The 24,601-nt window shown below is 38.2% G+C and overlaps 1 protein-coding gene across 8 annotated transcripts in view; it reads left to right on the forward strand.

Annotated features, from left to right (window-relative positions):
* Nucleotides 1-24,601, forward strand: part of DNAJC6 (DnaJ (Hsp40) homolog, subfamily C, member 6) — a 128,002-nt gene that overhangs the window by 75,676 nt on the left and 27,725 nt on the right. For all 8 annotated transcript variants that reach the window (XM_012722451.1, XM_012722452.1, XM_012722456.1 and 5 more), the window contains 5 exons: nucleotides 13,931-14,081; nucleotides 15,116-15,165; nucleotides 15,269-15,417; nucleotides 18,839-18,961; nucleotides 24,085-24,218. In XM_012722451.1, the coding sequence (XP_012577905.1) occupies nucleotides 13,931-14,081; nucleotides 15,116-15,165; nucleotides 15,269-15,417; nucleotides 18,839-18,961; nucleotides 24,085-24,218 (607 nt within the window). The remainder of the gene's footprint in view (nucleotides 1-13,930; nucleotides 14,082-15,115; nucleotides 15,166-15,268; nucleotides 15,418-18,838; nucleotides 18,962-24,084; nucleotides 24,219-24,601) is intronic.

Here is a 24,601-nt window from a genome sequence, read left to right on the forward strand (position 1 = left end):
GTCAGGAGAGGTCTGCCACGCCATGTGGTCTCCTCCGGGGGCAGGCGGGAATCGAACTCATGCGGAAGTGGCTTAAGCTTCTTTGTGCAGTGCTTTAACACGCTGCGCCATTAGGGAGGGCCTGTAGCTTCACAGTTTTACCAGCACCATTTGCTGAGCGAATTTTCTTTATTCCATTGTATTTTCCTTGCTCCTTTGTCAAAGATTAACTGTCCATAAACCTGTGGGTTTATATCTGGGTTTTCTATTTGAATCCACTGGTCTGTATGTCTGTTTTTGTTCTACTACCATGCAGTTTTGATTATTATGGCTTTGTAGCTGAAGTTTGGGATTGTAATGCCTCCATTCTCTTTCTTCCTAGACATCATTATCATATTTAAGCCTCCTCACCCCAAGTCTCTTTAGTAAGTCATACTGTGCATTAAAATTCTAAGTGAGGCTAATAAACCCCAGAATGAGCACATATGCAACTGCTAACTAAATGGGAATGCAGAAATACTCCGAAGCTGAATCCCAGGACATACAAGAAGTAAAATCAGAAAATTCACAGCAGGCATTCAGAGGAATATTTAATCTGCCAAGGAAGGAAGATGTAATCTGCAAACATTTTATGGTTGTGGGGACTGAGGCTTCAAGGATTCATGGGCTTGCTGGTTAGGCAGTAAGAAAGGAGGGTGAGTGTCATGGATTCAGATCTGCTTATTCATAAAACTTTTGACTTTTCAACCACATTTTGTGGGTTGAGTACTTTGGCAAAAGTAATACATGGAGGGTCATTGTTGAGTTGAGGGAGTTTGAAGAGAGACTGGAACCAACCTGCTACCCAGCAGGTGAGCATGTGCCCTTGAGAATTATTGCCCCTGTCTCCTTGGCACAGAGCCTAGAGTTAGGGACTCTCCCAAGCCAACCTCTATTATTGACTTTGGTTGAATTTGTTCTGTGTTTAGTGTTCCCATGTGCGAGGATTGTGACTAGACCTTTATGAGATGTTTCATAGGTCAAATCCATGGTGGAGGCTTTATTCTGGACACCAGTGAAATGGAGGACTTGCAGCTTTTCTTTGCACATAGGTAGCAAATATTCCTCTGAATGCCTACTGTGAGTTTTCTGATTTTGTTCCTTGTATGTCCTGTGATTCACCTTCAGAATATTTCTGCATTCCCATTTAGTTAGCAGTTACATAGGTGCTCATTCTGGGATTTCTTAGCCTCACTGAGTATTTTAATGCACAGCATGACTTACCTAAGAGACTGCCTCTCTGAGGTTCCTACTAATGCATTTATTTGATAATTATATGCTGAAGGTATTGCCTTAAAATTTCCTTCAGGTGCCGTTGGGTGGAATTTGACTTTTGAAATATGCCCTAAAATGTGTGTTATCCTAGGGGAAATCTACTTGTTTAAGGCAATATTAATCTGCTCTCTTTGAGCCTTTTTGGAAATCTGCTGAGAATTATTTTTTGGTTATTTGTTTTGTCAGCATGAGGACCAAATCACACAAGCTGTTGCCCAGAGAACAGGTAAAATTCTTACTCTTTAGCTTGACTTGTAAGAATTTTGGGATCGGAGGCCACTCACCTTTCCAGCACCTGTCTTTCTCTAACAGATCTTTTACGTCCTCCCAGTTCCCCAAGGGAGTTTTATGAAATCCTGGTTCCAGTGCAGTGCCTCAGACAAATTCCTTTATCAACTGAGTCTCCCCTTGTGCTTCATCTGTTTTGGGGACTGTCATGCCCACTTCTCAGCCTCCTTAGCCTAGTCCCAGTACAGCTAAATTAGTCTCAGTTGTGCTCCATTCATTTTTATGTCCTTTCTTGACTTGGTGGCTTCTTAGCTGTTGTTTCCTCTTCTCTCTCTCAAGTGCCTTTCAGCTATTTTTACCCAGACTGCAATTCCAATACCACCTCTTCCATAAAATTTTCCTCTTTCCAACTCCCAACTACCTTTGTTTCTCTTCTTGATTTGGAAATAAGCTCCTCTGGACTTCTTTCCACTGTGTGTGTATGAGTGGATGTGTACTTGGTGAATCTGAGCAAAAGAAGGATCATTTAACAATTGTGAGTTAGTTCTCTGAGAGAGGCTGGCAAAAAGATAATGTTAATGACTTGAAAGTGTACTTTTCAGTGTTAAAAAAAAAAGAGGTAGAACCTATCTACTTCTCTGCATGTGCTCAGAACACAATAAATAAGTGTGCATGTATAATAATAACACAATAAATAAGTGCAAGGATAGACTGTTCTCTGGAATGTTAACAATGGTTACCTTGTTTGTTTTCTCTGCTTTAATTCCATTTTCCTTTCAGAGAAGTTAGTTAATCAGATGTTGGCAGTCTGTATATGTACAGGCCCCCCTCTCCCTTTGTCCTTATGTCATCCTTTTTTAAAAACCAGTTTTCTTTCTAATGCTCATGATGAATGTTCTTAGATGTGTTCAGAATTTCCATATTAAGTACAAATGTCCTACATATACTAAATATTGAAAGATATATAATATCATATAACAAAATATGATCTATAATTTATATACATATATTTACATCTGAACAAAACATCTACTTTTATTTATCTATTTACTTAAAGATTTGTTTATTTATGCATACAAGAATCAGGGTACAGGCCAGAAGTTGGGTAGGAGGCAGTGAGAGGACTCATCAGAGATAGAGTGGGAAGTAAAACAGGAGGATTGATGGAAGTACACTGCTGAGGGGAACAGCGGGCAAGTCAGCTCCCTGGCCAGGGTTTGAACTCATGCTGCATTGGCTGCAGATAGCTTCATAGTGCTGTGCCATGAAGCTATCCGTGAGCCACCAGGGAGGCCCATTGAAAAATCTAAAAGTAGAGATAGGAATTCACAGCTGACTGGTACTTTCTTCTGCCCTGTACTGATTTCTCCTTTATTGCAGCACCACACATAGACACTGATCTTCTGACAAGTTGCATTTCCAGCTCTGAAATCCCAGTATTCTTTTGCTTGGCCTCTCCCACAGGATTGTTCTGCAAGGGGCTTTCCTGACTTGAATACAATTCTATTTCTAGCACAACATGGAGCTTTACCAGAGCATGACCATGATAAGGTGAATAGCCTCAGGAGATCAGGGGTAGTATTTTGGGTGTGTCTTTGTTTTATCTTCTCTCAAAGTCTGGACTCTATTCAAAAGTATGACAGGAGGGACACAGGCTATGGAATTGGAGGTAAGTGTGTGTGTCCATCCATATAAATATCAAAATTTGTGTTTACACTTCAAATATGTGCAGTATATTTTCATAAATGTCAATAAAGCTGCATTTAAAAAATGTTAATGACAGTAATTAGGGAAAATAATTTTCTTTGTCCACTGTATCATTTGCAGCATGGGAATACATTGCTAATATCCCACTGAGCGCTAGAATACTAGGAGTCTGTGTTTGAGCAGGACTTACACCTCTGTGACTTTATGTACCTGATGTGTCTGAGGAATGAAAAAGTATAGGACTTGGCATCAGCTAGACATTTTTACTGCCTAGCTTAGTAGTCCTGCATGAATGAATTTGCCTATTTGAGACAGCTTCTTTATCTGAAAAATAAGAATCAAACTATCTTTCAGGTTTGTGTGGGATACCTTATGTTCCTAGCATAGTATTGGATAGTAAGGCTTCTTTGTGATTCGTGTTATTTGTGCAGCATGTGTGTGTGTTCTGTATAGTAAGCAGCCTGCCCTGTGTAGTATACATACTGTGATCTTAGAAACAATGAATATTCATCCACAACAGTTGCTGCTCCTTTGCAGAGCAACTTCTTGAAGACTTTGCTTACAGTGTCAACTCTAAATTTTTGCCTAGAAGAAGCCAACAGAGATAATCTTGCTGGAAAGAGAGGGGTTTGAGAAATTCCTCTTTATACATGGCAAGCACATGGCTTCCCAAAGATTCTTTAGCAATTAATTGGGAGTATTGTTCAGGTTCTCTCAGTTACTCTTTGAAGACTCTATTGTCTTCCCTCTCCCCATTAAATGGAAGGTTTTTGAAAAGGAGATTTCTGCTTGATTTTTCTTTGCTGTATACGTCCAGCAGTCTGTCTCTGCTTTTCTATCTGTGTCCTCTGTCATGACAGTCATATAGCAATGAGGACATTTTCTCTGTTCCAGCAACAAGGCTAGTTATTATAGGGAAATGTCATAGTTTTTTCTAATGCAATTCAAGCTTTGATCTTTTGGTTAGAGAAGGAAAAAGGGCATTTGATGGTCACTTTCTTCCTGGAGATAAGAGACCATGTGGTGGGCAGAGCCCTGTTTCTTGATAGCTTCACTGGGGATTCTGTTTTCATTAAACAGAATTGGTCATTACTGTTCCACAAAGATGAACATCTTTATTTGGCCCAAGTTGGAGTATAAAGATCTGCTGTATAGGTCTATTTCCCTGGTGCACACATCAAATGCTTAAAATATTTGTTGAATAAGTTTAAAGTTAATCTGTATTGTATTATATGAGAGCTTACTGACAAAACTTGTATCACAGCTTCAGCCTGAGTTCTGACGACCCACATAGGAATAAAATTTGCAGCTTCCATTTACCTGGAATATCCCTTGCATTCATGCCTCTTTTTTTGCTACCATGCATTGCATTTTATATACAATGAATCTTTACTTTGTTGTATTTCTCATTACTTCTACTCATAATTTTTAAAAATAATTTTAAAATATATTACATCCTTTTGGGAAAGAGGAAAGAGTAGTGACCACTTAATGAGCTCCTCTTATCTGTCAAAGTTAAAAATTTCTCCTTGGTCCTTTAATCAAGTATTAGACTGATGTATAAAAAGCTCTTGCTGAGTTTTATGAAATCCCCATTTCTTAGGCAAGCATGCTCAGCAGGTGCTGGGAGAATGAAGTGCTGCAACCAGAATTTCGAGCAGTGTGAAAAGACAGTGAAAGCATCTGGTTATATTTATTGCCTATAGTTGGGCCAAGATCAGGTCTCTGCCAAGGCTGATATGTTGTTTTCTTAGCTATCCCTGCTATCTTCTCTCTGAGCCTGCAGCATCTGTAGTGTCCCAGTTTCATGAACATTTATTAAATGCCATGTATTATGCTAAGATCTCAGGAGAGTGTGAAGAAGTATATGTTACTGATGACCTAGAGCCCCTGGGGCTAAGGTAGGGAATGGGGCTAGATCCATTCACAAATAGTTCTAGTACAAGTCAGATTGTTCTCAGTCCTAGGATTGCAGTACCAAGGGAAGTAGGAAAATGAGAGACAAAGGACTTCATTCCATCATCAAAAGAGGCAGGATGGGGAGGTGGCTAAGATCAGAAGCTTTGGGTCAGCCACATGTAGGTAAGTCCATTCGCATGCCCCTGTCACATGCCATGACTATTATCACACCTCACCAAAGTGCCAATTTCTCAGTGGGCCTCCTGCCTGCAATGTGCTTAGTTTGAGGGTCTCAGTGAGTAGTGTGTGGATCCTACTTAGCAGAGTACCCACCCAGAGTACTTGTTTAATAGGGGACATTTTCATATGATGATTGTATCAGAGACTTTGGACCTGGAGTGAACTTTGGGTTCATCTAGTCCCACCCCCCCTTTTTTTTTAATGTTCTTTGAGATCCTGAGCATGGGAAGGACCAAGGAGGTACTTCTCCCATCAAAGTCCTGAAAAGTGGGCACAGAAGTTATTGTACATACCAATTTAATGGTATCAAGAGTGATAACAACATATTTAATAAGTGGTATGATAATATAATGTATAGTATAATTATAGTGTTCTCAGTCTTTAAGCAAACAAATATATACAAGCAATTGTAACTTTTTACCAGGAGATAATTTTTTAAAAAAAAGATTTATTTATTTATGCATACAAGAACTGGGGTACAGGCTAGAGGTGGAGGGGCCAGAGTGAGGGTGAGAAGATTCACCAGAGACAGAGTGGGGAGCAGAACAAGCAGATTGACTGAAATATACTGCCGAGGGGAGCAGCGGTTGGGTCAGGAGAGGTCTGCCACACCATGCGGGTCACCTGGCCAGGGCATGAACTCATACTGTATGGCTTCGGATGGCTTCATCATGCTGTCCTTTAACCCGTTGTGCCACCAAGGATGGCCCACCAGAGGATAATTTTTATAATAACATTATTTATTATTATTCTAACTTTTTGGTTGATTTTACATCTTTGGTGTCCTATACCAGTTCAGTGATCACCATTTAAGCCAGGGCTTGAGATAGGGAATGGCATCAGATCCTTTTAGCAACTTCCCCCTTATATTGATTATAAGGGTTCTAGCAGTCACACCTGCTAAAGAGGTCTGTGTGTGCTGTTGCATCATAAAGGCTGGGCTACATTTGGATGTTGGTGTTCCTGTGTGCTTTGAACTCTCAAAGTCTAATCGCTGGTATCACCTGCTCAGTGGCCTGTGCCTGCCAGTGCTGGAGCTGCTTGTAGGTGGTGCAAAAGCCTAGGTTTCTTTGGTCTGCCAAATCTGTCCATGTCTAGGACTGCTGCTGCGTAATGGCATCAAGTGACATAATTTTAATAGCTCAGGCCACATGACAAATAGGACCAAAGTATCTCCATATTTCAAAAACCAGTGCCTGAGTGCTAGCAGTGCAAGTGACACATACTGTCCATACCAGTCACCAGATAACTTCAACAAGGAAGAGGAAACCAGAGAGCTGTGAAGATGTTCATCTCTGTGATGAACATCTTTGTGATTCTCAGATATCAAACATGAGTTTACTTGTGCTATAGCTAAAAATCCAGGAAGATATTCTCACTTTTTTGCACACAGTCCCAGTATCATTTTGTCAATCCTGAAAATGAACAGCAGGTTGTATTGTTTTGTTTTTGTTTTTGTCTTTTTTCTGCTTGTATTTAACTTTGCTGGAGAGACCTTTTTTTTTTTTATGGCTTTATTCTTTCCATTCCTCAGAACCACCTGAGAGCTATCATTTGTAGCATATTATTAAAATATACCATGAGGCTAAGGTTTTATAGAACTTTATCTTATATAATCAGAACCATCCCATGTGATACTCTATTAATGTTTCCATTTTACAGATAAGGAAGTTCAGACTTTGGTCAGTTACCAAACTGGAGAGTTGGTTCTCCAGGCTACATATGTATGTAATAGCAGAAGTTGAATCAAAACCAATTCTGACTGACATAAAGCCCATAGTTTGTGATGGGTTTGCCTCAAGTCTAACTTCTTGTTTGGCATAGGGAGTGTTGTTTTTTCACTTCTTTCTATATTTTTTCTGTGAGGTTGTTATTTCTAGTTGCAGTCTGTTGTTGGCAATCTGATAATTCATTTACATAAGAGCTGAATGTCTATGAATCAAATTAAAATTTTCTTTGCTTTAGGAAATATCAAATATCAAATGAGATCAAAAAGTTCCTGAAAACTGCAACCTTAGGTAAAATGACATATAATGAAAGTGGTGTCAGAGATTGTTTTTTCTCATCAGCTTTATAGCAAATGCTGTTGAATGAAATGATATTATTTGAGGACCTACTGCAGCTCTAATTTATAAAGAAGACACAGAGAAGAGGACATAGAGAAGTAAACTCTGCTTAAGACCACACAGCTTTTTTTTTTGTTTGTGTTTGCATAGAATAAAAGGTGTAGGCCAGAGGTGCCAAGGATGGGGAGGGTGCAGTGACAGAGTGGGGAGCAGAACAGGTGGAGCTACTGAAATACACTGCTGAGGGGAGTAGCAGGTGAGACAGAAGAGGTCTGCCTGCACCATATCCCCTGGTTAGGGATAGTGGTGATAACACTGAGACTTAATTCTTAGGCATCAGGGAGGCCCTAAGGTCACACAGTTTTTTAAGTGGAAAAACAAGTCTCCAAACTATGGCCCCTCTCTCCCAAGGACAATCCTCTTATCTTTAAGTTTCCAGGACTGGGATATATGTGGAATAAGATTTAAGCAATCTTTGGTTGTGGAAACCAAGGCAGTGGTCTTATCCATGATATGTCTCGTTATCCCCACATGTGACCTAGTCTCATAATGGCAGCAAAGCCAAGAGTTGAAAAATCAGTAATACACAAGGCTGATGAGACCTTCTGTGGTGATAGCCCTGGCTCCCCACCTCTTGCCAAGAATTGTGGAGAAGGAATAGCATTTCTTAGGTCTGGGGCTAATGATGCATCCTTGAAAAGACTTTTTAGGGTGGGGAATTTCTGTCCTGCCATTGGCAACTTTCTGGAAGCCAGGGAAAGACATGGTTATTTGCAACTCTCAAATAACCAGAGGGAAATGCCCTGTTGGTGGAAAGGAACATAAATATCAGCAGGTCATAAAGCCAAAATTAGTTTTATCCTTTATCTTTCACACAGGCTGATCTGAACATTACAGAATAATAACTCACAAATGAAACGGGAAAGGTAAGGCTGTCAAAGTGTCTCTGTGGAAATACAGATGACACCCTGAAGAAGACTAAGTTTCTAAGAACTTTGATTTTGTTTTAATTTTTAACTTTTTATGTTTGTTTTCATGCATTTTGTTCATTTTTGGACAGTACTTTATTTCTCCCCTCAGGTATAGTCCCCAAAATTCTCCCACCACCATAGAATCTTGAACCATCACCATAGTCCCTTGTCCTCTTCCATCCCCTGTTTTAACTCTTCTTCCTCTTCCCCTGCTGTATTGGTCAGAGCTATGGTCTGCCTGCTAGTTTCATCTTTTTCTTGATCTTTTGTTTGGCTTCTCTATATTGCTCATATAAGTGAAACCTTTTGATATTTATCTCTTTCCTTCTAACTTACTTTGCTGAGATTTTAGAATAACAAAATGTTAGAGAATAAAACTCTGGAGTCTTAGAGGCCCAGGCCTGGATCTTTCTCTTTATGTACTCTCACGCTCTCAGTCTGGCCCTGTCTCCACCCTTACCACTAGCTGAGACCTTCAGCTTCCCTAGGAACCATCAGTAATTTAGCAAGTCTATGAAGGGTGTGTTCTTACTGAGTGCCACTTTAGTTGAAACATTTAGAAAAGTTCAAAGGTGGCAAACTCTGGATTCCTAAGGATGTACATTTTTCCAAGTGTCTAGACCAGGGAGCAGGAGGGTGTGCTAACACTTTAGACTCCATGGCACACTATTCATCTTACCATAGCATGAAAGCAGCCTTGGACAATATGTAAATGAAAGAATAGACTTGCTCTATTTTAATAAAACTTTATTTACAGATACTGAAGTATGACCTTGACATTGTTTTCACTTTATTAAACATTATCCTCTGGACTTCTGCACTCATTAAAAAATGCAAACGCGGGCCCTCCCTGGTGGCGCAGCGGGTTAAAGCACTGCACTGAGAAGCTAAAGCCACTTCCGCATGAGTTCTATTCCCGCCTGCTCCGGAGGTGACCACATGGCTGATAGACCTCTCTTGACCCACCCGCTGCTCCCCTCAGCCGTGTACTTCCTCAATCTGCCTGTTCTGCCCCCCACTCTGTCTCTGGTGAAGCCTCTCACTGCCCCTGAGCCTTTGGCCTGTACCCCTGTTCTGTGTGCACAAATAAATAAATCTTAAAAAAAAATGCAAAAGCTGTTCTTTTTTCAGACTGTGCAAAAGTAGGAAGCAGATTGGATGTGGTTTGTTGACGATCTATTGCAGACGTTTCCTTTCTGACTGCATCATTTCCCTTTTGTTGTGTCATTTTTGGAAACTCCTCTGCTCTTCTTCTCAACTAGCTGAGGCTCAAATATCCTTTGGAGAATCTGTGTTTCTGGCCTTCATGTAGCTTGTTAAGAAGAGTCAGAATACCTACTTAAGGGAGCATTAGGACAAGTACCGAAAATGTCCTCTGTTTTTGTGTCCTGACTAGTTGGATGTGTGATTTGGGTCTCTGAAGTTACAGATGAACTCTGACAAGTGATTCTAGTTTCATCAGGATTCCAAGGCTCCAGTGAACACAGTGTTCAGCCTGAGAGATGATAAGGGTCTGCTTTTTAGGTAGTCAAGGATATTTATAACATTTAATAGGCTCATGCCTCCTGAGTTTTGTTCTAGCATGAAATTGAGAGTTGGAGAGCGGTCTGGATAATCAATTTGAGATCATCTCTTGGAACAGTAATAATATCAGAAGGGTGATCAGGCCAGAGGAGTAACTGCAAATGAAAATGAGATAATTATAAACATTTTATGCTACTCTAGCTTCACTATCTTTAAAATGAAAACACTCTACAGATTTTTGTATGGGGTGTGTTTAAAGGAAAACAATGCGCCTTATATCATTGGGTCACAGAATCCTATAGAACAAACTCATATTTGTAGCTCTGCCCCTAACCTGTGGAGCTGCCCATCAGAACAGATCTTGACACTTTTTCAGGGCCATAAGCCAGTGGGGGTGATTGGAACTCAGGCTACTGACACAGTGTGATTGCTTGGTTGGCCTGACAGACACAGTGATTTATAAGTGTGCTTGTTGCCCAGATAGCTGCTGCTGAAAGCAACCAGATGAAAGCAACCAAATGAAAGACATACATGTAGAAGTTGGAGAACAGGGAGAAGGCATGTGGTGATTGTATACAAGGCAGGTAATGACTGCCCTAATTACAGCTGTTACAATTGTGAACTGCTATGGAGCTGTAGTGTGTGATGTAGATATAGTAGAGGCTTTGGAACTGTACAGATCTCAGTTTGAATTCCAGGCTCTATCCCTAGTCAGCTAAACTAATAATCTTAGGTGAGTTCCTTTTTTATTTGAGCCTTCATTTCTTCTTACCTCCCACTCTGAATTTGTACTGACATAAAATTCCAAGGGAAGTTCTTAGGTGAGGAGAGTCACTAAGTGATATATATTAATGTTTATCTGTGTGTCCATTCATTGGTTTATTCACCATCATTGATTGTTCTTTGAAGTTTCTAGTGGAACTTCATTTTCAAGTAGGTACCTCATAGTGACTTAGCAGTAACCCATGTGATCAGGGTAGATAGACATAAGTCAATGTGTACTTAGAGGTATATGTATGAACATCTAAATTATACGTAGGAAGTTCAGTGGCTATCTGGCCAATAAATACAAGGTATACTGCTGCATTTGTAATTGGGGAAATCAGTTTAAGACCAACATGAGATATAGCTGCATGCTCACTATAGTGGTTGGTAAAAGAATAAAGTTTGACAATTCTGAGGGCTAAGGGCATGTAGAATGAGGGAGTACATATGCATGACTAGCAAGAATTTAAACTGATCTAGTTTGGAAAATGATTTGTCAATATCTAGAAATTCAAAGCTGTGCATTTCTTACTTACCAGCAAATTCCACTCCCTGGAATACACTAGAGAGAATCTCCTATATGTAATCAAGCTACTGCATTCATAATCATACTGTTAAGGGGAATAATCTTAGTGGCCACCAGTGAGTTAATGGATGCATATTTTAAGTGAGCTACAGTTATATGGGGTATCAGCATAGGTGGATTTTAAACAGTAATGCAAATAGAAAACCATTTATATATAGTTTGAAAGCATGGAAAATAATATATTTCTTATGGATAGTGATATTTACATAGGTAATAAAAGCTTAAAGAAATTATTTGCAATGATAAATATCAAATTCACAATAATATTGGGAGAACAAAGAAGGATATAATTGGAAGGGTTTCTAGGATACAAATCTCTCCTGTCATTTATTTACTCACTATCTATACACCTTCACACAAATCTCTTAACCACTGTGCCCATTTTCTGATCTATAAAAGAGAATAATATTATCTATTTCATATGCAGACTATGAGGATACAATGAATGAATATAGGTACAATGCTTAGACAAATCCTAACAGCTATATAGCTTTTTGCAATTAGTTTTTATTACACGAGTATTCTTATGATTCTTTATTTACTTAAAAAATCTTAAACATTGTAAATGTTTAATTCATAAATCCTTCAGTATTTATTCTAAAATGTAAGGACTATTTTTGAATATAATGCCTTGAAATTTAACAATATCAAATACCTAATAAGGATTTAAATTACAATTGCTCATTAAGTATCATTAATTTTTTACACTGTTTGAATTAAATTCCAGATAAAGTCCACACAGTATGCTCAGTTGATTTGCTTTTAAGACATTTTAAAAATCTACAGATAATTCTTTTTCAACTCTCTATTTCTTACAATTTATTTAAAATTTTATTGAATATAATGGATATATAAAATATTGCATACACTTAGTGCTTGCATCTTAATGCTTTTGTACATGCATATGTGCTCATGCTATTATCACCTTAACCAGGACACTAAATATGTCTTTCTAAAAGCATCCTTGTGTTCTTTTGTGTTGTGTTTTACTTTTGGTAAGAGCACTTAAGTTTTATGCTCTTTACACATTTTAAAGCGCATAATAAGTGTTGGAGCTTTTTAAAAAGAATAGATGTTGTTATTGACCTTTGGTACCACATATAGTTGATAAATTAACCAAGACTTAAAATATCAGTATAAAAATGTCAGGGTGGGCCATATGAACATATAGCTCCAATCCATGGACTCCTAGATATATCAGGCACTATGCTAATAGCTTTATTTGCACTCATTTAATTTTACCTACAAAGCAAGTATTATTTTAAATTTAATTTTACAGACAGGGAGAAGGAGGTTTTGAAAGACTGTGACCACCCAATTAGGAATAGCAAGACTGGGCCAGGACCTTGTTGAGAATGACTCATGCTTTTGACTGCCAGGCTGTCCATAGTCACCCTAGCCATTGGTTCCATTAACCTGCTCTACTCTTGCCTGTATCAATCTTTATAAACTCAGTTGTACGTTGATAATAATATTCGCAAAATATTGATGCCTTTGAATAATAAAGGGTTATTGCTCATTCATGCTACACATTCATCAGAGGTCAGCTGGGAGCTCTGCCACACAAGTCTGTAGTCTTAATTCAGGGGTTCTGGACAGATCAGGAAAGATCTCAAACTTTGCTGATTGTTATGGGGTGGGATGAGGGAGAGGGGAAAAGATGGAGGAAGAGGGGGAGAATGAGGAGGAGAAAGAGAAAAAGAGAGGGAGAGAAGGGCTGAGATTCATATCATAGACTAGCAACAGCACTGGTTCTCAACCAGGCTAATTTTGCCCCCCAGATTTCTGGAAATATTTTGATTGTCACAACCTGTAGGGGAGAGATGCTAATGGTGTTATCTAATGGCTGTAGGAGGTGAAAGATGCTGCTAACTACTCTATAATGCACAAGGTAATGCCCCTCCACTCCAAAAAAGAAGTGTTTTGCTTTAAATGTCAGTAGTGCCGAGGTTGAGAAATCTAGGATTAGAGCTGGGGCCAGAAAATACAATTTTATGAGCTGTAAGGGAGGAGAACCTGAAATATTTGACAAGTAACACCAAGGACACCTTGCATCCTCATTCCTATGAGCTACTACAAAGGTCCTTCACAAGGTTCTTATCATGATGAGGGTAAACTGGTTTGCACATAGGCATGGGATGGGTCTTTCAGACAGAGGACTGCATGGAAGCAAAGGCCTAAGTTGACTGCTGCTATTCCTCAACAGTCTCTCTGAAGACTGTTTGAAGAAAGTGTAATACAGGCCACATACACAATTTGAAATTTCCTAATATCCACAGTTAAAAGAAATAGGCGACATGGATTTAATAGTATTAACTATTCAATTCAACTTCTTTTGTATTCCTTTCTTTTCCCTACTCTGAAATTTGGTGTGTGGTTTATAACTGCAGCATATCTTAAGTTGGACCAGGCCCATTTCAAGCACTCAGTTGGCACATATGGCCAGTGGTTACAGTGTTGGACACTGGAGATTTCTGTTCATGAGACTCAGTGAGGGCCTTGCCTTGGCTTCTGAGGGCCAGAGTCAGTAATTTCTGAGTGCAGGATGTACACCTCAGGAATGTTTTTCCTAGACTCCTGAAGACAGAACCCAATCTGTATATGGATTTCCTTGTAGGTTGTACTATTACTTTTCTATTTTTCATTGACAGGTGCTTCATCTCCAGACATGGAGCCCAGCTATGGAGGAGGTCTCTTTGACATGGTGAAAGGAGGTGCAGGGAGGCTCTTTAGTAACCTCAAGGACAACTTGAAAGATACTCTCAAAGACACATCTTCTAGAGTTATACAATCTGTTACCAGGTATGTATGTTCTTTAGAGTTGATGGAAGTCTGTCCTCCCAAATATTGTTTACCTACCAACTGCTTATCTGGCTCAAAGACTTTTGGTTTTCTGCTCTAAATTACATGGGATGAAATTGACTGGAGAATGTTACTGAAGCCAAAAGCCAGGTCCTTCAGAAATGATTAGCACAAGCTGGGAGGACTCAGCTCATTGGGATGTTAGAGGATAAGTTTGCACTTTTAAGACTCCAGCATCCTGGGTTCTAGTGCAGTATCTTCCCTTGTTAGCCATGTGATCTATACCAGTGAATGAACCACTTTAATCCTTATTTTATATGCTGGTAAGACTTATATCTTTGGGTGGTTTGAGAATTAGATAAGAAAATATGTACATGCCATTTTAACAAACAATACTTATGATTTATAACCAGTGAAGAATTTTGGTTTTGTAACTCAGTAGCCTTTTAAAATTCATTTGGTGGGAGCAGTCTTCTATCCTTTTACAGTATGAAAATTCTTACAAAACCGGCCAAATACAACTATTTTGGGGTATTAGAAGGCTTAGGGTTATTTTAACAATGTGAAGTTTTGAATGAGAAATTCAAAAGTCAAGTCAAATATATGACTGTAATTTTTCTGTTTAAAGTTAAAATGTATCCCTTACCTCCAGTTCCCAATTAGGGGAGAATTAGGGATCCCTTTGTTCTTTCTGCATCACATCTTACCCACTAGCTGCTCACACTACGGGCAATACTTTCTTGCAAAGAGAGTGAGGGAATCAGTGTTAATAAAATAAGCAGTATTTTCTATCCTGATATTGCTTCTGTTCAGAAAGTAGCATCTGTAAAAAGTGTTGGGATGCACCTGTTGGAATAGTGGATTTACACTCTGGGACTATGGGCTATCTTCTCTCCTTGTTAGAGTGAAGGGTCGAAATAGGCCAGAATATGCCAGCTGAGTCGAAGATCCCAGGTCATGTGGGAAAGTGATTGAAAAAGAAATTTGGCATATTTCGATCATTTAATGAGTGCTGTTTCCTGTCTTGCCTTTAGCTACACGAAGGGGGATTTAGACTTCACTTATGTTACCTCCAGAATTATTGGTAAGTTTCTCATGTTAACTGCTCAACCGATCACTTTTCAGTTGCTGCTCATCATGACAGCAGACTGGTTTAACCTATGTTTTTTCTATGTCACACCTCCTAGTGATGTCCTTTCCTCTGGACAGTGTTGACATAGGATTCAGGAATCAGGTTGATGACATTCGAAGCTTCTTGGATTCCCGACATCTTGACCACTACACAGTATACAATCTGTCACCCAAGTCTTATAGAACTGCCAAGTTTCACAGCAGGGTAAGGAATTTTGGTCCTGAAGGACTCCATTCTGTATTTCAATTAGCTTTTATGTGTAGATACCATGTGGACTGACAAGAATCATATGAAACCATCAAATAACAGTTTTCTTAGTATTTGCATATGTAACAATGTTTAAAATAGGATTTTGTATTTAGTTTCAGTTTTATCAACTCATCCAACTCCAAATGACACTTGGTAGATAACACTGCATAGAGAGTGAGGTACTAGAATAACTTTTCAAAATTGTAGAGAAAGTTCTGAGTGGCAGTCTTTTGACTTAGCCAGTATCTACCTTGAGGAAATAAAAAAGTGGCAGTGTTTACAATAAAGTCTTGGAGACCAACAAAATGCACCATCTAAACCAGCAGTACAGAATCTGAGTTAAGAAGACCTATGTCCACTTTGTCTTAGCTACATGGACGGGCTTTAGAGAGCTAAACCACGTGCTTCCACTCCTTTTTGTTTTAATTGTGGTAAAATATGCATTACATAATTCATTTTAACCAGTAGTAAGTATACAAGTTAGCTTCATTAAATAGATCACACTGTTGTATACATATCAACACTGTCTCTACCCAAGCCTTTTTCATCATCTTCCAAAAAAACACTGCATTCATTCACTATTGGGTATATATAAATGTGTGTACCCGATTCAAGTTCTGCATAGAAAGTTAGTGGCTGTGCCCCCACAATATCAGGAACATTTCTTGGTATTGTTAGTGATAAATAGAAACCTGGATGAATGGCCAGCATCTAAGCTGGACTGAAGTGCTCATACTCAGGTCAGTGCTTTGGGGTTCCTTGTTCCTCTGTGGCATGGTATTGGAAGGGAAAGTATCCTGAGCTCAGTCAGTAGCATAGGAAAAATAAACCCAGCTGGTTCTTTTAGAATCCTTCTCCATTTGCTCTTTTTAAACTACATGATCTTGTAGGATTTCTTCCCCTTTAGAAACAACTTGGACTTCTTAGAGGACTTATAATTATTTGCAAGTCTAACTTTTGCCTTTGCCCCATCTTTTCTTTCCAGAGGGGTCACCATAGTTCTTAGTTGTTTCTGCTTTTGGTTTGCCGGTGTGGGTAGTTATAGAAGAGTCTTTACATCTTATGCTTCATCTTTCCCTCTGCCACCATGCAGCAGGACGGGGAATAGTGGAAAAGGAAAAATAAAAAAGACTCTTGTTCTGGGAGCCAGAGGATCAGGGATATCCAAATTACAGTTTCTGTAAACTTCATAGAATTAAATGCCTTAATGTTGGCAAAATATAATCATCACATGAAGCCATAACCACTCCACAATTATAAGATGAAATTGTAGTCACAATCAGTCATTAAACATTACTATATTATAGGAAGTATACACATTTTTATTAGTTTTAAAATAAAATTTGAAACTCTAAAAATTATTGTGAGTTCATTTCAACATTTCAGCTGTTTCTCTTTCTGGGTAAGTCACTTCACCTCGTCAGAGTCTCAATTTTTTCCTGTTTAAAGTGGGAACGACAGTAAGAATAAATTATAAATACCTGGAATTTTTTCCTGTAGATATGCTGTAAGGAGTAAGTTTGAGAGCGGTGTCTGGCTTAGCCTTAAGCATTCAGTAAGCATTCAGTGGTAGCTAATTCTAACATTGGCAATAATATAATGCCATGATAAATGGTTGGCTGAAATATCCCTGTCCTCCAAAAATTGTGCCAGAGACTTATATCACTGATATGACTCTTCAGTGATTCTCCATAGCATCCTTTGATCTTAGCAACAAGTGAGATGCTTATGCCACCTTCTCACACAATGGGAAGATGAGAATTGAGTGGCATCTAGCTCCAGTGCTGTTTTGGCCTCTTCCCACTGTGGGGTATATGGTAGCTTGTGAGGCACAGAGCTTCTCTGGTGCTCAGAAGCTCCAAACTGAAGACTGGAGACAGTATCGTGAAGCATCATATATTCAAGGATTGTGCTTATTGCATGAAGCTATGAACCCCAGAGAACTCCAAAAATACTGTGCAGTGATCTAATTCCTTAAAACATTGTTTTATTTGATTATGTTTATTCCTTAATGTTTTTGCTCCTTTAGACAGAGCCATACACTTTTATAAAAATCTAATTGTATGTTAGCTTAATGATGTATAATTATATATCAAGTAAATATGTAATTATGTAGTACTTTAAATTAATATTATTTACTTGATTGATTTAATGATTCCAGAGCTGTTTTCCTATTGTGTTAAGAACAATTTAGCCAACTTTTAGCTAAGATTCATTATAGATACTGACATTTAGTGTTTGAATGAGCGGCATACAGTTTCTAAAAGGTTTATAAATACTACTTGGGAAAATACATTTTCTATGCTTTTACATTGTTGCAGTTAAAAACATTAGTAAAAATGATGCATATGTCCCTTTCTCAAGACATTGCACATGTAGACAAATCTTACTAAAAGAAGCAATTGTCAGATGATGGGCTCATGCCTTCATTCTTTCTCTCATTCATTTACTCAGAAAATCCCACTGCACAATTGTCATTTGATTAGAGCTTACACACTGGATTTGTATTACAAAAATGAATGGTGGTCTTTCTTCACAGGGAGCTAAGTGTCTGTAGAAGGAGACAGATATGAGCAGTTATCTTGACTAAAACTTGACAATAAGCTGGCACTTACACAAGTCACAAAGCTTGCACAAGTCCAAACTTATTTTTCATTAGTTAACTCAATAAATTTCAGTCAATTAAAGCTTATGTCTACCATATGTATTCTAAAGACCTAGGTTGCAGTGCTAGTACTACCACCAGTGTGACTTTAGAAAGACAAGGCAACCTCTGGCACTCAGTTTTCTCATCTGCACAATGGGGATCATATTACTACCTGTCTTATATAAGTGTTGTATAGATCAGAACCAAGCAGAATTCCAGGGATTCTGTGTTAATTCAGTGGCTGAAAATACTGATGTTTGCCTCTTTGGAGACAAAAAGAAATAAGCCACAGTCCACACACCTTTGGCTCACTAGGCAAAACTTTTCATGTTGTCATAAGAATGGGATTAAGTTAGGGGTCATGCATTTACTATAAAATAATCCTACAATTAAACATCTTGTAGGCAGGTCTAAACATTTTATATTTCCTAGAATTTGAATTCAGTATAACTTTACATTATAAAAGAAACCCACATATGTTGTTTAAGTGGCCTGGTTGAATTTTAAAATGTATTTCAGGATGAGTTTTTATAGCTTTCCTGAAAAGGAATGTTTTTAAATTGTATGTATCTCTACATTCAGCAATGCTTTCTGTATGTGCACTCTTCCTGGATTCATAGGGTTTGTTATAAGAAATACACCATCACTTCCAGAAGTTATTTGGTGTGACACCTGCTTATGGGAAGGAAGTCAGAAGAGCAATTCATATCTTTTGCTGTGTTTCCACAGGTCTCAGAATGCAGTTGGCCCATCAGGCAGGCCCCCAGTCTGCACAACCTTTTTGCTGTGTGTCGGAATATGTATAACTGGCTACTACAGAATCCCAAAAATGTTTGTGTTGTCCACTGCTTGGTAAGTAGTAACCTTTTTTGTTGTTGCTGTTTGTGGGAACAGTAACATTCAAGTTGAATGAGCCTTTATTGAGCCGCTACCTAGGAATTAGGTGATGTGAACAAAGAATGCAAATGAGGGAGGAATGTGCTATTTTTTGCTTTTGACTCCATTATTAGTGGAAGAAGCAGCTATGTGAACAGCCACTGAATACAGGGTCTTTCCAGTGTGCAAAAAATTATAAAAGAGGTGGACCAAGAGCTATGAGTGACAGGGAAGAATGCCCTTGAGTTTCATATGAATAAAACTGACAAAAATACATCAGAATATTTCTTACATTTTGTGTTTGAATAAAGATGAGATACTAATATATCTATGCCCTTGTAAGTCATCACATAAATTAACTGTATTTGACAGTTATTTCCATTGAGTTGATGATTTTCTTAGACTTCTAAGCATCTCTCTTCTCAGTCCTTCCTCTGGAGGCCTCCCACCCATCATTTTAATCTCAAATTTCAGTACAATTTTTCTGACTCGCGAGTATTTTCACATTATGAACATTGCACCTATATATCTAAATATCTTTCTGACCTGCCTGTTTTTCTACTAGGCCACATGAACATCTTGTGGACAACAACTTTATCTTCCTTACCTTTGTGCCCCAGGTATGGAAGGTCTGAATAAGTGACAGAACACCTGCCCAGATGAAAATACAAGTAAAATTGTAGCAGAATTATTGGCGCTATACATTGCTTCTGTAAACTTCAGAGTGGCTTGTTTTGTTTTATTTTTTCTTGGTTATTCCTGCCCCATACCCATTTTAAGAGTAGTTGGCTGAAAAAGGGAGGAATGTTAAAAAAAAAACAAACAAATTTTCTTCTTTCTACTTCACATCTCAAACTCTCGACAATAAAGGAACACTTGGTGTTCATAGGAATTTGGTGTTATGGACCAAAGGGTTTCCTTTCAGAGGTAAAACAGATTGTGTCACAGGTTACTTTTAGGGATTAAGTAACCGTTAGGCACCTTGATGATTTTCTCTTCCTTCAAGAACTTTCTAAAAGTGCAAAGAGCATAAGTCTGGTGACTTAGTAAGGGAAGTTGACTCGAAAGAACAGTTCTCATGATATAGTCACAAAAAATAAAAAGCCAGTGAAGAAGAAGAGACAGGTTATACTCTTGTGTCACTAAAAAGGACCTGCGTAGCTGAAAATCTGTGACAAGTCTTTTGGAAATGGTATGAAACCTGGAGGTGGGAGTTTTACTTACATTCTATATACACTGCTATTTTATTGAAAATAGTAGGCATATGCTTATCTTTTGATAAAAATTAAACTTAAAATAATACTTGCATGACAGATAAAAGGAAGAGACATTTGCACTTGAATGTGAGGCAAGCTAAATTCTAAACAGAATTAAGTTTGAGAAAAATGTCTTTAAAAAATATAACTATCCTTGGGGTAAGGACAATAAATTTTTTAGGTACATGGTATAATTTTAACTTCTTTATTCTATTTCCTTTATCAGAAGAAACTAATGACAAGAAAGAAAGGGGCTAACAGTGATAATTAAGATAAAACTGTTAAGATCATAAAAGAATTTCACAGCACAAGAGTTATTATGTAACAGAATACTGAAAACACTTAGAAAAGCAAATATGAATTGATTCCTTATGAAATATGGGAAACAGGAAAAAGAGGTGCCAGTCAAGTGAAGAGAGATTTTTTTCCCCCCGCAAAATGACAAAGGAGATTGATTCTGGAGATGTTATATCTGGTGAGCATTTGGAGGAGCAGTTCAAGGCAAATTTCTGATATAAGTATTTGCACAGATGAGTTTTTTTCCCAATATTATATTTTAAAATAATATAATAGTTTATTTTTACATCATTTTGTGCCTTTTGCACAGATAACTTTAAATTCTTAAGAAAGAGGAATCCACATTGGTTCATTATGAACCATGTATATCAAATCAACTGAACTTTTTGCAGCAATACTAGTAAATTAGAGATAGGATTTTAGATTTATTGTTGCAAAGTATTTCTCAGTTTCTTATATTCAAGGTAGAGAAATTTGAACTAGGTTGTTATATACTTAGTTGAATTGTGAATGAGTATCTGCTTTTAAAGTTAGCTCATTAACAACAGGCAACTATACACCAAAGACAGTCTGCAGGGAGTGACAGGGGAATAAGATCAAAACAGGGGTGGGAAGAGAACAAGGGACAGTGGTGATGGTACAGGGGTGAATTGGTGTTGGGAATTTTATGGGGACTATGATTGGGATGAGAAATTATGCATTGTACAAAAATGAAAAATGATGCAAAAATATACAAATAAAAAAATAAAGTTAGCTGATTAATAGATCAGCATCCTCACAGAAGTTTCTATTTGGTTGGCCTTTTAATGAACAGCTCTAAAGATGTGGAGATCAAACTTATCAATTATTCAGAACTTGGAGGATAATATGAATTTGCATTTAAAATGTTTTTTTTCATAGTTGGTTATTTAGCAGAAACCAACAGTGTGAAATTAAACACAGCATAAAAGTAAATGGATTCTGGCTCTAAAGATAAAATCCATTTTTCTATTAGCTTAACATAGCATCTGAAAAAGAATTTAGTTTTTTAGTGGATGAAAAAGATCAATAAAACCCTACAGTTTTTTAATCCTGCATTGGAACTACTTTGACCTGGTGGTATATCAATAAACATATTGTCCACTCCAAGGAAGATGATACTTCCTCTCTAGTTTGGACAGAATGCATCTCTTTCCTTGCATTTCACATCTGGGCAGCACATTTAAATGGTTTTAAAGTTGGAGTCTGATCAGAGGAAGTCCACTATGTTTGTTTTCAATTCTGAGGAGGCTATGTGTGGAGTCTCCTTCACATCAACAAACAATTCTTAGATACCAGCAGGGTGTCCAAAAATTCATGTCAATTCTGACAATATCTACCTAGAGATGGCATCACTTTCCACAGGTAAGGAGCTTAGTTTTCGAGACTTTCATTTACTGAAGACTAAATTGCTACCTGGATTCTGAGTGACTGGCTACAGACTGGAAGTTCGTAGAACCTCCTTCTCAGACTTAGATGCTCTTCTCAAGCCCACATTATTGTCGTGCTCCTTCTAACCAACTGGCTATGAATCAGAAGTTTCCAGGGCACCCTCTTTAGGTTCCATTAATTTGCTAGAGCAGCACACAGAACTCAGGAAAGCCATCTATCTACAAACCAGATCATTGATTTATTTCAAAGGCTGTAACCCAAGAACAACCAGATGGAACAGATGCACAGAACAAGTTATGGGGAAATGGTACAGAACTTCCATGCTCTCTCCAGACAGGCCATTCTCCCCCACATCTTCATTTGTTCACTAACTAGAGACTCTCAGAAGCCCTTTACTTTGGACTTCTATGGAATCTTCTTTGCATAGGCATGATTGATTAACTTATTGATCATTGCTAATTCAATTAAACCTTTAGCTCCTTGCCTTGCCTGGCAGTCTAGAGGTAGGGATGGACCTGGAAGTTCCAGTGCTCTAACCACAGCATTCTCAGATATTTTCCAGAAGTTGCCTTCATTAAATAACAAGAAACATCTTTGATATTCTCAATACTTAGGAATTTCCAAGACTAGGTTGTGAGCCAGGAACTGTGGATGGAAACCAAATACATGTTTCTTATAAATTACTATGTCATATTTACTTACTATGATGCTTCTTAAGATGGAATACCAAAGGAGGAAGCATGAAACAGAATGTGTATTAGGTTTCCCCAGAGAAACTGAATCAATATTATAAAATAGAGAAATATATAAGATATTTTAAGATTTATTTATTTGTACATACAGAACTGGGGTACAGGCCAGAGGCTCAGGGGTGGTGAGAGGCTTCACCAGAGTCAGAATGGGAAGCAGAACAGGCAGATTGACGAAATACACTGCTGAGGGGAGCAGTGGGCGGGTCAAGAGAGGTCTGCCGCGCCATGTGGTCACCTCCCGGGCAGGCGGGAATAGAACTCATGCGGAAGTGGCTTTAGCTTCTCAGTGCTGTGCTTTAACCTGCTGCACCACCAGGGAGGGCCAAAGAGGTTTTTTAATAGGAGTTAGTTCACATGGTTATGGAAACCAAGAAGTTGCACCCCATACCCTCTAAAAGTAGAGATTCAGGAGAGGTAAGGGCATAATTCAGTTTGAGTCCAAAGTCTGAGAACCACAAGGATGGTGGTATAAGGTCCAAGAACCAGGGACTCTAATATCCAAAGGCAGGAGAAGATGAATGTCCCAGCTCAAGAAAAGAGAGTTCACTCTTCACCTCTTTTCTATTTAAGCTATTTACTCTATATGAGCCCTGAATGGATCTGATGATATCTGCCCATTTTGATGAGGCTCATTCCTCAGTCTTCTGATTCAAATGCTTATCTCTTCCAGAAACACCCTCAAGCTGTTTCAGCCTCTTTTAGCCCAATCAAGTTGAGATATAGCAGTAATTATCATAGAGTATATTTTTAATCTGTAATATTAAAATGTTGATGGAAAAACATGGTATTTAAGAAATGTGAAGGGCTTTCCAGGGAGAAAGCAATAGGTTTACTCTTGGTCTTGACAAAAGGAAACATGAGAATCACTGAGCAGCATAGATTCCAGTTCAATGTATTTCATCTTAGGAAGAGCTTTGTAAATTAGATTTTACTGCATCAGGTAAGCTCCTTGACACTTAAATCATTCAAAAAGAGACTGGGACACCATCTGTGGGCATGTGATTGCATGTTTCCTCCACTGAAGAAGGTTGAGTCAAGTTAAACTTCTTAATTTTATATAACAAAAAGAAATATACTTTGGGTGAAGTATTTTTATAGCATATTCCTAAAAGCAATACTTTACATATAGCCTTAAACCTAGAGACCTCAATAATTTTGGCCCTACACATCAAAAGTTGCTTTGAAGTTTAGATTATCTTTCAGAAATTATATGAACTAGTATATTTATATTGTTGGGTTTCTTCTGGGTTGGAGGAGAGTCGGTTTAATCCTAAAAACAAGCCTTCCCTTGCTGATTTGTGATTTAAATAGCTGGGACAGATTTTGATGTTCAAATAATTAATTTTGATGTGGAAGTTACCCCCAATTGCATTTTCTTTGGCAGGATGGACGGGCAGCATCGTCAATTCTGGTTGGTGCTATGTTCATTTTCTGTAATCTCTACTCTACTCCTGGCCCAGCTATTCGATTACTATATGCAAAGCGACCAGGCATTGGACTGTCACCATCCCACAGGAGGTAACATAAGCTAGATGAAGTGGAGGAGCTTTTGCAGCCTAACTGGTTCCATCTACTTGAAAAAAAGTCTTTTTTTTTTATTTTTTAAATTTTATAACAGTTTATTTTTACAACATTTTGTACATTTTTTTTCCAATCTCAATTGTAATCCCCACGGGTTTCCCATCACCAAGTCACCTGTGTGCCATCACCATAATCCCGTGCACTTCCCTCCCCAACCCCATTTTTGATCCCATTCTCCACTCCACCCCACAAAATGTCTCTGGTATATGGTTGTTCATTATTCTTGTTATTTTCTCGCCTGGTCCATTATACTCCTGCTATGAGCGAAACCATCCGGTATTTTTCTTTCTCTTTCTGGCTTATCTCACTAAGCATGATCT

Source organism: Condylura cristata, unplaced genomic scaffold, assembly GCF_000260355.1.
Source record: "Condylura cristata isolate star-nosed mole 26May11 unplaced genomic scaffold, ConCri1.0 scaffold00008, whole genome shotgun sequence".
Taxonomy (NCBI): domain Eukaryota; kingdom Metazoa; phylum Chordata; class Mammalia; order Eulipotyphla; family Talpidae; genus Condylura; species Condylura cristata.